This window comes from Passer montanus, unplaced genomic scaffold (assembly GCF_014805655.1).
Source record: "Passer montanus isolate IOZ18808 unplaced genomic scaffold, ASM1480565v1 scaffold83, whole genome shotgun sequence".
Lineage (NCBI taxonomy): Eukaryota > Metazoa > Chordata > Aves > Passeriformes > Passeridae > Passer > Passer montanus.
In genome coordinates, this window is record NW_024373590.1 from 2788790 (window position 1) to 2803288 (window position 14499).

The 14499-nt window shown below is 35.8% G+C and overlaps 1 protein-coding gene across 4 annotated transcripts in view; it reads right to left on the bottom strand.

The window, feature by feature from the left end:
• Positions 1 to 14499, bottom strand: part of KCNN2 (potassium calcium-activated channel subfamily N member 2) — a 72306-nt gene that overhangs the window by 46826 nt on the left and 10981 nt on the right. For all 4 annotated transcript variants that reach the window (XM_039733117.1, XM_039733116.1, XM_039733118.1 and 1 more), the window contains one exon: positions 3304 to 3722. In XM_039733117.1, coding sequence (XP_039589051.1) covers positions 3304 to 3722 — 419 coding nt within the window. The remainder of the gene's footprint in view (positions 1 to 3303; positions 3723 to 14499) is intronic.

Here is a 14499-nt window from a genome sequence, read left to right on the forward strand (position 1 = left end):
AGGTCATCTTTTGAGATGGATAATGCTGCTCTTTCATGTTACCTTCCTATGAAATGCAGGGCTTCCAATCTCCCTTCCTGTTCCCAGGATTGTCTGCAATAATAACAACCTAACTGAACAGAAGAACAATCTGAACACCAGGTTGTCATTCAGCAGCAACGGCTTTTGCTGAGGACACACAACTCCACAATAAAGGGCACTGCCTACTGTAACTTCCTTTCTCACTGAGAACATGGAACAGAAGGAGAATCTTTCCTCTCCAATCCCAAGTCTTAATATTTTAATCTATTATGTCTTATCACCATCATCTTGTTCCAATTTGGATGGTCAGTTAAATGAATTAATACACTAAAGAACTACTGCTAATGCAAACTCATGCAATGCTACTATATGAGAGAAATTATAGCATGGTGCTAGAGCGATGCAAAGAAACAGTTAACAACATCAAATTTTATTAACATAAATTACCCCTTATTAAACCAAAGCTACCAGGCTGCTGCCTAGTTCCTAATTTCTGTTAGATGTATTAAAATTCATTGTGTTTTCATGTATAATGCCAAATGGAAAAGAAAACACTCCTAATGATAGAATTTATTTTCAGGATCATTTTGTGTACAAAAATAGTCTACTTAAAATAAAAAAAAGGTTCTCTTGAGTTAAAACTAAGAAAAAAGTCAAGAGTAGCTGGGAAAAAGTGTATCTCATTTGTGTAAACTAAACTTTTAACACCTAAGCAATTCAAATGCATAAAGACCTTGGGAGACGTCTTCTGAGGACTATGATTTCTACACAGAACAGAAAATATTCAGTGGCCATAATTGTCCTTTCTCGTGATAAATTACTATTGTATCTGCCTCCAACTCTGCAAAAAAGGGATGCTTAACTTCAGATGGCAGAATATTAGGAGCATTCCAATATATGGGGTTTTGAGGTTTTCTTCTGAGAACTCTTTCTTACCACATACTTCTATATGGGCTATGGATTTAAATGGTTCTGATGGGCTGACTAGTAACTGGAATCCAGGGTCAGTATAATTTGTTTGGCAAAATACTTACATATTCCCTCAAGGGAAAACTGGAAGAAAAACACAAAAAACTGGCTGTGCAACTAGCGTGAATGACTTAAGTATCTAATTCCAAAAGCCAAAATATATTCTTTTTAATGTTTCTGAAAGATAAAATTAACTTTTTTTTTCTTGTTAAAATATGAATCTTGGACTGGAAGCCAGGAAGAGAAGGCAATTATGCTAGAGATATATTAACCGAGTACTAACTTTTATATTTAACCTGCTTTTAGTTGTGTTGTGTTGTTCTTCAATTTAAAGGAGTCTGTGGCTATTCAGCCTACTGTCCAAACTATTATAGTCAATTCAAGGAGAGCAACTGCAAAATAAAATGTGGGAAATCTATTACTAACTTAGCAGATACTTGAAGAAAATTCAGCTTTTTGCAGCCCTGACTTCAGTGTACCTAACCAAATAAATAATCTTCTTTCCAGAACAACAGTGATGCAGAAGTGTGTCAATTTCTAAATATAAATAAGCAAACTAAGAAAAATCAAAACTTTATGGGAGTGTTGTCTTCACTCCCCTGACTGAAAAATCAGTGAGGTGGTCATTGTTTCTTTTATTTTTAGTGTTGCTTATATACTATACATTCTTGTCCCGCAATCTGTAAACTAACAAATAAACATGTTTTGCAGACATGTATCAGACAGTAGCAAATATTTTTCAGTAATTTTCACTGAGCTGTACTAGCTAGTACGTGTATAAAAAGGTTAATAAAAAATTTTTATTTCATCATCATCACCATCATCATCGTCATCATCAAGCAGTTATATGCAATGATGACAGCAATGGATGCTGAAGTTATTCAGAGCCCCTTCAAACCAACAGTTTGGGAAATGCCTGAGTAGACACTCAAGAATTCCTGAGCAGCAATTGTATTAAAAGAAAACTGGTGGGAAGAGAAGTGGAGAATATGAGATAAAGAGGAGAGACTTTGCAGAAGTCAGTTACATCTGAAACAAGAACATGTTTATGAAAATACAGCTACTACAGATTGAGTCAAAATCTAGGGTACTTCTTCACTGCCACTATGGGGAATATTCTGAAACTCTAATATGTCATTATGTCTTAACATCGTATTTTCAGAATATTCTTAAACTACTAATCTAGCTGTAATATGAGGAAACAATACTGATACAAAGAAATTTTAACAATAAAACTACAAAAACGTGATCCCTACAGTCATTTTATAAGATCAGGTATTTTTCCTTATAAGTTGAAAAGGAATGCAAGGAATAACTTAAAAATGGACAACAGTGTTTGATTATTTATTGCTGACTTGAATCATTTAGCTGTCACAAGTAACTCTCCCAAACTGATTCTAAAATGGACAGACATGGAAAGGAATAGGAAAAACAAAATGGTCAACAAACAGCAGCAGAAATGCCTCAAATGCCTGTTGATGATTTTTCAGCTCAAGGAAGGAGAAATCAATTCCAGGATCTAAGAACTGTCCAAGGCATTAAATCTTTTATAGATTTAAATTGTCTTCTTAGACTTAATCTATCTCATATTCCTAAACAATCCTCTCCAATCAGAAGCCCATTTTTTTTTCTTAAAGCCATGTTTGAGAAATTCAGTTTCAAGTTGTCAGCACTGATAGCCATTTATTCTCTACCTACACTGAAGTCTGTGATAAAGGGAGGTTGGAAAACTATCTGAAATTGAAAGCCACACTCTCAAATGCACTTCTGATTTTCATTGGAAGGGTTATATTACTATAAGTGTTCTGCCTGTTTCCCTTTACTGATCTTGCCAACTACTCAACTGCATTTTGCACTCTCTTTCTTTTTTCAGCACAACAACACTCAAATTACGTATCCCCCCAAAGCATTTTCCCTGGCTATTTTTTCTATCTTATCCTCACTACATTTGTCTTACAAAGAAAATAAATGAAAAATAGTATAAATGCATAATATTAACAACTACTCTTAAAGGCATTTTGTGGAATCTGTCCAGTGTGTTAAATACGTCAGCACACTGAAATGAAATTGTAGTGCTACAAGTAAACAGTGAGGCACAGATCTCTTTGCAGAGGTCCACCAGATTAAGAGGCAAATCACTCCTGACAATGACTGTCACAGAATACAATGCAACCAACACATAAATTATCAAGCACTAGGGAGCTCCATTCTAAACAATGTTTAGGTCCCCTGAAATCAAAATGTAAGAGACAAAACAGGAGTGAAAAATAGAAAGACAAACAGAAAGAACTGAAAAAAAAAAAGCAACCTTACCTTTCACAAGCTCGGACAGTCCATGCAGCAATTATCCATAATGAGATACTAAAAACCAACAGTACTGTTCCTGGACATATTGTCATTAGAGTCTTCATAACAAAACGGGTATTGAAGTTTATCTTATTTAATGCTCCAATGCTTCTAGATGAGGCATCAGTGAAAAGTTTGCTATGCAAAAGCATAACTCTGGCAATAAGATAAAGTCTTAAGAACATTGGTATAGATAAAATAATATCCACATCAGCTGTTGTTGTGGATGGAGCGTAAGAAAAGGCGAGCCGGGCTGTCCATGTGAATGTGTAATTCCCAGGTATGGGATGTATAGCACACACCAGTATTTCCAAGCAGATAAAGAAAATACGCTCATAAGTCATGGCTATTCTCCAGTCATCTGCTCCATTGTCCACCATGAACAACTGAAATAATAAAATATAAGGTTAACTTTAGTACATCATTAAAAAAACTGTTATAATTCAATTTTAAATTACCACAGTTTTCTATGCTGCCAAAGACCACAAAAAATGTTTAGACATGCCATCTCAGAAAATTATATTATTACACCACTATAAAAGGAAATATAACTCTGGTTAAGACAAAAAGAATTTTTAATACACTATTTTTAAAACTCACATGAAACTGAATTTTCATTCATTCATTATTAAATCAGAATTCCTCATATTTTTGAAATCGTAGTATTTTATTTGTGAAAAAAAAGTCTGGACCCCTTGACCATTCAAAATCAATTGTTTACTCAAAGTTCATAAAATTGAGAAGCATTTAGCTGTTTTCTGAATAGACAGATAAATTACAAGTAATAATATTTCTTTAGATTCCTGTTAAGCTTCAGCCAAGGTGATATCATAGCTTCTGTAGAAGTACCCAATCTTTCTTCAAGGCACCAGTACTAATCAATATTAATCAATGTAAGATACAAAACTACATGAGAAAGTGGACAAGGACTCAAGAAGATACCTCATGGTGAAAATATGAAAAATAATAGCCAGCAAATATCAGAGTGGTCCAGGCAGCCAGGTGATGTTCAGTAGCTGAAAATTAAATGCACATGTTGGCTATCGCACAATCAAGGCCTTCAAATTGTCACCCAGGAACAAAAGTACTAAAGTATTTCACACTGTTTAGCAAATTATGTGCCTGATGATTTAAGAAATAAGTAGCTAATCAATCAGTACTTGTCACTAGGTGAGAGGAGAGATATGCAAGACCTTGCAAACAGACTTCTTTTAGAGAGGAACATAGCCCATATGTACAAGATACAATTTCAGACAGAAGACCTTCCCATCACTTCAACTATAGTTTGAATCTAAACCAAGGCTGTTCAGTAAACAGGTAAGAGGGAAAAAATACTTTTGCAGAATTTTAAAAATTAGATTATTCAAAAATAATGGGTGAGAAGACAAAGTACATCATGTGTTCTCTAATGTAAGAAAGGTATTTTTAGCATCCTAAACCCTATATACACACCAAAACTCCATTCATCTGCACTGCTCTTCACCCCCTTCCTTCTTTCAAAAGTTTAAAAACACAAGCTTGATTTCCCTGTATGTGTTCTTTAGTGATCAAAAAATCACTCTACATCCTCCTCATAATACCTTCAGTTTGTCTTTCATAAAAGTGCTCTATTGAAACTGTTTAGAAAAGTGACAGTCACAAATGAACTTCATTGTAGTTGATCTGATACTAAAAGAAATAAAGAAGTTAACCACAGAAAGGAGCGCAACAAACCAAAATAAATTTCAGTCCTTATGGATCTGGTTTTTATCCCTTACGTTCTTTCTCTCCATCTTATTACACTGGATGTTGGTGACAAGGTTTTGGCTCTGGGGATGGCTGCAGGGCTGATGTCAGAAAGAAGTAGTCAGGGTTGCTCTGCAATGTACCCACTGCAGGACACAGCTGAATTCACCAGTGAAGCAGGTGGTGTTTCTGTGAAAGCATAGTTAAGAAAGGGCAAAACATGGCCCAGGCAGTGAGGAGTAGAAGTAAAAATGTGAGAAAGAACACTAGAAATTCTAAGGTCAGAAAAGAAGAAGAGGGAAATAGGTGCTCCAGGCACCAAGGACAGAGAGGAACACATGGAAAACAAGGACCATGATAAAGGAGGCAGTTACCCGAAGCCCTTGGAGATGACCACTCCAGAGCAAGCCGGATATTTGTTGAAGAAATGCTCACTTGCAGAGAGCTCACACTGCAGCAGATTCTCCTTAGAAGAACTAATGCCCACATAAGCCCCATGCTGGAGCAGATTTATCCTGAAGGGCTGCAGACCACAGAGAGGACCCACAGAGCAGCACAAAGAAAGTGTGAGAAGAAACGTATGGCAGAGAGGAACCACAGTCGACACATTGTCATTCCTCATACCCCCTTGTACCACTCAGGGAGGAGAAGATACAGGAGATGGGAATGAAGATGTTGAGCCTGAGGAAAGGGGGGTGGGGCAGCATATTTTTTGCCATCCTATTCTGCTTTTAAATATCAATAAAGTAAATTAATTTTCCCCAAATTGTGCCTAGTTTGCCAGTGCCAGTAACTGGCAAGGGATCTCCCATCTTTATTTCAATGAGTGAACTTTTTAATCTTATTTTGTCTCCTTGTGCTGTTGAAGAGGGAGAGAAAAAGCATAGCTGGGTAGAGGTCTCACAGCTGGCTAAGGTGAATTTACCACATTTACATATAGTTCTTATCTCCACTACAATATTATTGAAGACAAAGTCATACACTGTTGAATTAAGCTAAAGAAACACTCCATTAATTCAAGGTATGCACCATGAGCACATATCATTTCTTTTACCTGTTGTCACTCTGCAAGCTACAGATACTAGATATGTGAATTGATACTGCAAGGCTAATCTATGTCTGTCTGTACATCTGTCTTACCAAGACAATGCAGGTTTTCGCTTAGCAAATACACTATTTGGTATGAAGGGAGAAAATTCCAAAGTACTGTACAGCTCCAGTGCATTTGATTCTTGTGATTAGCCTGCAAATGCTGTAAGTTGGATCTCAGAAGTGTTACATCAGTCATGAAGAAATCTAGATATTTAGAACACTCAGAATACAGAATAATAGTAACCAGTGTGACTGAAATAAAAAAATATGATAATATCAGATCTCTCAAATGCTGTGTGGGTTTACAAAAAAAAAAAAGAACAAATTTACAATGGATTTAAATATTTCAATTATAAGATACATATCAAATACATGTCAAAGTGGCAGTGCTACAAAGTTTCAAAATCTGCTGAAAAAAGCAATGGTCTTTTCTCCTCCCTTTTTATGTATGCTTTTCATAGATTTCAAAAACTATTCTATATGAAGAAAGGCAATTCATAAAAAATTATTTCCTCAGTACTAATTCAATTTAAAAGGTGAGAATAGAAAAATGTTGAGCTAAACATCGGCATTAAAATTTGATTTTGCCATTTTTATAGCAGATAATGTTATTTTATGACTGATTTTTTAAAAAAACATTGAGGCATCATTGTGGAAGACATACTTGATAACATTGTCACCTGTCAGCAGAAGAAATCCTAACATGCAACATACAGAGAAATTTCTCTGCAGATCTCAGTGGAAGAGGTAAGGACACAGAAGGTCCTTACCAACCTCCCGTGACCTTAGGTGTGACAATTTATTCTAAGAAAACTAGTATTTTAAAGCAATAATATCTTAACCTGTCATATAATGAGATTTAGGAGGTAAAAACACGAAAGGCGGAAAACATCGGTCGTCACAAATACACAGATACAGTAAAACATTTCTATTACATAACAATATAAACATTTCAAAATTGCATTTATGAGGATGATTTTGTTACAGTTCTTTGCCTAGGTTTAAACTATGATGGATATTAAACACTGCAGAACATGAACAGGCCTCAACCACTGTGAATATGCTGTGAATAACAATTAAGTTCAATCATCATAAAATCACATAGAAACTAGTATAGGATTTCATATACATTTTATAAACTTGCAATTATGAAATCTACTTAATGCTAGTTTCACTTCTAATTAGGAAGATACAGAGGTATTTGTGAATGCCTGTGTACTTGGCTATGTACATTTCCACTCCAGAAAGTGAAGAACATAAATCAAGGGAGAAGGGAAAAGACAGGTGAACAGCACAATTCAAAGGGTGTCTATGCACACTCCTGGCTCATTTCAGACAATCTGGCTGTAATAAGCATGCAAAAATTTCAAGATACTACTCCTCATCTGAATGGAAAATGACACGAGCAATAAAAAGGGAATTTAATAAAAGAGTGATCAAAGCTTCCTCTAGATTTGAGTCCTGCACTTCACAGAGAAGGACAAACTTCAGTCAAGGTCATATACGTTACGCCTATTCATAGTTTTCAAATTTTTTGTAATTATTAAGAGTTAAAATCTAATGCAAGTACTTCATCAGTGTCCTGCAAGGCTCTCCAAATACAGAACTCTCATATACTTTTACTACATCTCCACTTTGTGTGAAAAATTCTGAAGTTATTTTCACCTGGAATTATGTAATAGATTTGTAGCATGTTCTACGTGAATGTAAGACACAGAATCAAAGCCCCACTTTAAAAATGACAGATATTTATATATATAGGTATGTGTATATACTTCTCTCAAATACTGCATTTAAATGTTATCATCTTGGGAAGGGATGGGAAAAAGAGGCTCAGAGAATTTATAGTCTTTGTGAACTATATGTTCAAAAGTGCAGTACCAAAAATTTCACATTAAATTACTTCTGAACACTACATCTTGGTTACTCTGACAAAATTACAAAAGGTCACAAATAACCACAATCATTTAAAAAAAAGCCAGGTGTGTGTTAAACAATGCTCTTGACCAGGTCTGTCTGTGTCTTTTCTAATATCTATCCCTCAGATCATTATTAATAAATAGGAGAGTTTTTAGAAAGAAAGTAATTTAGAATCAATGAATAACACAAGGTTAAACTCTGCATGAGCACCCAAAGTTAAATTCCACCTACCCATATTTCCCTTCTGGTTTAATCCACATGCTAACAGTATTCTTTTTAGCTTTTTCTCTCTAAAGATATTCAGAAGCATTCCTCAATATTCTTAAATGGTACTGTACAGATTTTCAGCTGTATTCTTCATCCCAAGCTATGAAATAGCTTAACACCCCCTCCTCCCCCTCAACAGCCTACAATGCTAAAAGACCATTATAGCACTAGCAATTGCTGAGATGTACACAATTTCTTTCCATATAAGTTTCTCCGTGTACGTATATGTGCTCTAAGCACTCAAAGAAGATGAGACACTCCTGACAATGTCATTACTTTCTATGTAGTATTAAGAATGGAAATCCAAGGACGACAAAAACCCCAGAAAATACGTTCCAAGATACATTCTCTTTATCCTTTCCCAAGGATAAAGAGAAGAACCCCCTGAGAAAAGCATAATTATGGATTGAGCTAAGAAGTCATCAAAAGCTCATAAATATATTAAAAATCAAAGTAATTAGATAATGAGCTTATTATTAATAACAGATTGTAAACAAAATTAATACAAAAACAGGGGTTTTTCACTTTCATTATTAAACAGATATTTCACAAGACAATTTCCTAGTATAATTCTGTTTGGAGTCTTGCTTGAACAATCACAGCTGAGCTTCCTCAGATCTGTAATCAACAGAGAGATATTTAGTTACATGAATTTTTATGAACCTTTGAACAAATCAGAGCTCCATAAATGAAAGTCCACCGCTCAGGGTGTGTATATTCATTTGAGATATTCAGCAGAATAAGCACTATGCAACTCAATTGGGTTGACTGAAACAGTAGTTTCTACTTGTCAATGTCTGTGAAAGGTATTCGTTCATTTCAACAGCTCAATTTCAATATTAATTTAACAGCTATTTCATTACACCAACGTTTCAGATCCTACCCCCAGTGCTGCATAAAACAACCAAAACAAGCTCCTAAGTCACCACATGAAGAAGGCTTCCGTCCAACACCAGAGATTTCGTAAAACCTTGTGCCTGGCTTTGAGAATCAATAATGTCCTTCAGGCAGATACAGAAGCAGTATGGTTTATTAAAGCTCTGAACACTACTGAAGTGCAAGAACAGAAAGAGAGAAGGAGAAAAACTGGGGGACTGGCTGATACACCTGAAGGCTGCCATTCAGTCGGACCCTGTTAGACTGGAGAGTTGGCCAAGAAAACTTAATGAGGCAAGTGTAGAGGGCATTGCACGTGGGGAAGAATAACCCCAAGTACCAGCACAGGTTGTGGGCTGACCTACTGCAGAGCAGCTCTGTGGAGAAGCAGCTGGGAGTCTTTGTGGATGCCAGGCTGACCGTGAGCTGGCAGTGCCCCTGTGGCCAGGAGGGCTCGTGGTGTCCGGGGGTGCATTGGGACGAGTGTGGCCAGCAGGATAGGGAGGTGATAAATGGTTAAATGCTGGAGTATACCCTCTACTCGGTCCTAGGGAGACCACACCTGGAGTGCTGTGTCCAGGTCCAGGCTCCTCAGTACAACACAGACAAGCAGCTACTGGAGAAGGTCCAGAGGAGACCACAAAGAGCTGAGGGGTCTGGAGCATCTCTGAGGATTGAGCAAAGCTATTTGCATGAAGCCAGCCCTTATGAAACCCACCAGTAACCTAAGCTAGCCAGACCACACCTTGTTCTGAGTTCAGCTTCCATCAGCTGCCAACCTGCACTGCCCTGTGCATTTGCTGGCCCACTCTGGCACAATCTCCCTGCTAAAACAGTGCAGAAAAATTACGCCAGTTTTATTACACCTAAAAGGGAAAGTTGCAAAGTAAATGGATTGCTTAGGTCTACTTTCACAAATTTAAAAAAAATTATCACACTGAACAAACAGCCATGCTAATAAAATAATCTCTAACAACAATAACAAAAAAAAACTCTTCAAAAATTTCTTCTGGCCTTTTAGGTCTGCTTCCACTACTACCATGAACTTAGTAGTACAAGGATGGAAACATTGATATCAAAGAAAGGGATGATTTCAGCTTTGCACTGGAGCAGCAGTTACAAAACTTTGTATATGAAGATTACAGAAAGCAACTGTGCTATTTTGTAGAACTAACTTTAAAAATGTGTATCAAGAAACATAGTGGTTTGTGACATGTTTTTCTCCATTTTGAGTACTTGAGAAATAAAGTAATTATAATTCTACATTCTTCTTGCAGATGCAAAAGTCACTGGGAAGAAATCTACATTTCAATATATTTATGTTATTAATTTTATATAATTATTTTACAATTCTTCATTTAGGATTTGTTTTTCTTCATTCAGAACTAAAAATAATTTGTTCTATGGATTGCTGCATGAAGAAAACACCATCTCCCAAAACGACTGCCACCTGCCAGTGTGAGAGAAGCCTCACTCTCTTCGGGGATGATCAGCTTCATTACTACTAGGAAAACTGGAATAAATTTTTTAAAAGTACGTATTTTCTGAAGAAACTGGCAATATTTTTGCAGGGAAGACAGGAGTTAAAGGAACAAACACTGAATATGAGGCTAAATAAGATGAGCTAACTCATTCATTCTGCCAAAGGAGCACAACAGTGACTCTAAAATAGGAAATTGTTTTTAGGAAATCATGGGTACCAACACATCATATACACAAGAATCTGACTTCTCGGTTCCTCCTCTAGTGTTTACTTATTACATAAATACTTTAGGTATGTGAGAAAGTTTGAATGCTGGGGTTTTTTAAACTAATTACATTTTTATTTACATGACAGTGGGTGACTACACATCAGCAACACAGGAATCATGAAGTCTCTGTAAGTGTTTTTACTATCTTGGAAACACAGTTTAACCCAGAATTTCATTCAAATGTATGTTAAAACCAACTACAAATATAGAAATAGAAAATCCAAGTATTGTCCTAAAGCATGACTACTAAAATAAGGGAAAGTATGTGCAGAAGGAAAGGAAGAATGGAGTTAAAATTACTTGTGTATTTAAAAATTCTAATAAACATAATTATGCACTAACTCAAAATCTTTAGAAGCATTTGTTCTTATTCAAATGGCTCCATAACACGTCCTGGCAAATAAAGTTTTGAGGAGGCAGCAATAAAGGAAGTATGTACTTAATATCTTTTCCTCTTGAAGGCCTAGAGTGGCTTCTGGCTAAACCACACAGCAGATGAAGTCTTCAAACTGCTTCAAAGATCAACTTAAAATATCTTTAAGTAGTGCAGTTTTCAACACCAGATTAAACAAACATAGGCACAAGTTTCTTTACAGGTATTTACTTGTATTTCTTAATAGGAAAAAAACCATTTTACTTGATCACTCCTAATTATGAGTGCACATGCTTCCTCAGGGGAAAAAAAATTGTCTCAGCCTACGTCTTAGTATACAAAGTTCTTTTTGCTGCCCAATAATTATATTAATGTTACAGCTTCATCAAATCTGTGTGGTTTACAGCAGCTCTCAGGTAAAAGATGGTCTGCTCTCAAAGAAACTTGCTTTTTTAATATCTGGAAAACAAATACACCAAGCATGCTTGCACTGATTATGGTCAACCCCCTTATCATCCACAATTTAAAAATAAAATTGCTGTTCAAAACATTTCAGAAAGCTTTATTTTCACAACCTTTATGCTCCATGGGACATACTAGAGAAGCAAAAATTCTGATGTCCAGCAGCTGACATAGGATGTTTTCAGCCACAACATATGTACAAAAGGTGAAATGCAAGGACTATAATTTTGGATTAGCTGACATAAGCTGTATATAAAAAAAAACCCTGTCCCCTCTTTTCCTTCTCAGTGCCAAATGGTGGGAGAGAAGAATGGCCTGCCAGCTGACAGCCACACTGTTAAACTCCTCATCTGACTCCAGTGCATCCTATTTTGTTGCTGGGAGGTAGACAAATGTCTATTCATGTACAGCTGCTCATAAAAAGAACCATTTTCCTATCTGACACCTGAATCTGAAAATCAGACTGGCCATGGGTAGTCTTATATCAATATATTTTCAAAACATTGTGCCATTAAACTGTCTTAAAACTACACTGAAATTAGCACTTGTCTATCATACCAAATGAAGTTTAAATTACTCTAAATTATCATACTGCAAAAATTACAACAGAATGCAAATTATTGGCTTTTGCTACGAAGCCTAATGCTGAATAAGGGCAAAAGAATGGAGTGGTCCTAGCGTGAATCCACTTTACCCATTACACCATTCAGATAAGGATCATGTTCCGTAGCAGGTGCCATAAGGCACCTTTTCAGTTTTACTTGAATTTGGATGGACGAGAATTTCTGCTCTAGCAGTCCACTTCTCATGTAGTGCCCAGAAACAATCAATGGGTCGTAAACTATGAAGGAATTTACAAAAGAAGAACCCACTACAATCTCGCTACAGTAGCTGCATGGTCAAAACGGAATTTTATTGCCACTGCAGAGAAATGGCCAAGGCAAAGTCAGTTAAGATAACTTTAGCTTATTCATAAATCAGTGTCTGTTCAAGAGTTTTCAAAACCTCCTGAAAAATATTTTAATGATAGCAAAGGTGTTGAGGATCAAATCATTAACACATAATAAGGCTGCTCTAAATGGAAATGCTCTAAAGATCCCAGTAATTTAGATACTCCAAAATACAGATCCACTTCTGAAGTCAGTTGTGCATGACTGCTGTAAAATGATAACTAGTACTTGTAGTAGTACAACAGAAACACAGTGAGAATAATTTTGATGAAAATGTCATTAGTGTCACTTAGACACTGTCAGTAAGTGCTCAGGATCATTATTTCTAATAATTTTTTTGAATATGTTTAGGTAGGAGGTAATTTATTTTGTGCTGTCAAGCTATACCTGGACATTAAGTCTTTCTCCAGGTTCCCAGACTGAATTCAGATTTCTTATGCATCTAGGTTTTACTTGTATTTATTTATTTATTTATATTGTGGATGCAATGGTGCAGACTGAATCAAAGTTACTGTACCATTTTTATTTTTAATTAAAGACATGCCTTATTTTCTGGCTGCAAGAGACCATATTCTTAAAAGTTATTGACAGCTATTAACAACTGTCACAAAACCAGAAAGACTATTCGCCAACTAGAACACATCTTTGTTTTGCTAAGTGACTGAAAATGAAGCATTGTTTCATAATGCATTACTCTAGTGAAAGACACTACCATAAGAGGTCAGTTATAGGGCAGGTGCAAATGACTGTGTATATTTGTAGTAATGCTACAGAACTTGCAGAACCATGAAAGATGGAATAAAACTGTTAATAGGAATAAAATGCTTCATAAAGAATAGTATCTCATTAGAACATATTGTGGAGCACTGCATTCATTTTATATTGTAGGTTTTGGGACATCTGCTAAAGTAGGCATATAATTCTTGAAAATTATAGGCATAGATGGATGGCAATTACAATGTCTTATTTACATGACAAATGACTGATCTGAGCATAAGACTACATGATAGGCAAGCCTGAACTCCAAGTTTAGCTATGAAGCCATCCACAGTGGCTTAAGAGTTCAGGACTTGAACTCTTAATCTCAGTGCTCTCTTTCATAAAAAACATCCTTTGACAAAAAAAAGAGTAAGGAATTGTCCAGATAATTTTCTTTTACAATGAAATATTTTTACAATATAAATACTTGCTAGAAAAGCTTTTCCTTCTTTTCAGACTATCTTACACCTTCTCATCGAACCACAGCACTGAAGTATAACTATTTGTGGAAGACACACAGTTGCATAATTTTTTGCAGAATACAGATAAAGGTCAAAAAGCTCTTTATACACAGGTGAAAATAAAATCTGTAGATATGAGCCCACATATATTTATTTCTCACTTATTTTTTATTTCAAATATATTCTTTCACAAGCAGAGCTTTTGAAGAGGAACTATACTTAAGAAGTTACACTATACAGCCTCTTAACTCTGTTTTTGACCCTCATGGTTCCTGCAGCCTTCAGTAATCTTATGATTGTATTCAATTAGAATTCCATAAAAAGTTCTGTTGGTCAGTACATAACAAAGAACCCAGCTCTCCCCTGTACATCAAGATAACTCTATAGTACTAGTATAGATAACATTTCAGAAGCTGCCACTTTGACACAAGGTTTTGTTTTAATATGTTTCTGTAGGGGAAAAAAAAACCAACAACCAAACCCAGAACACATTACTCTTAAAAGATTAAGAGCAGGACATCAAAATA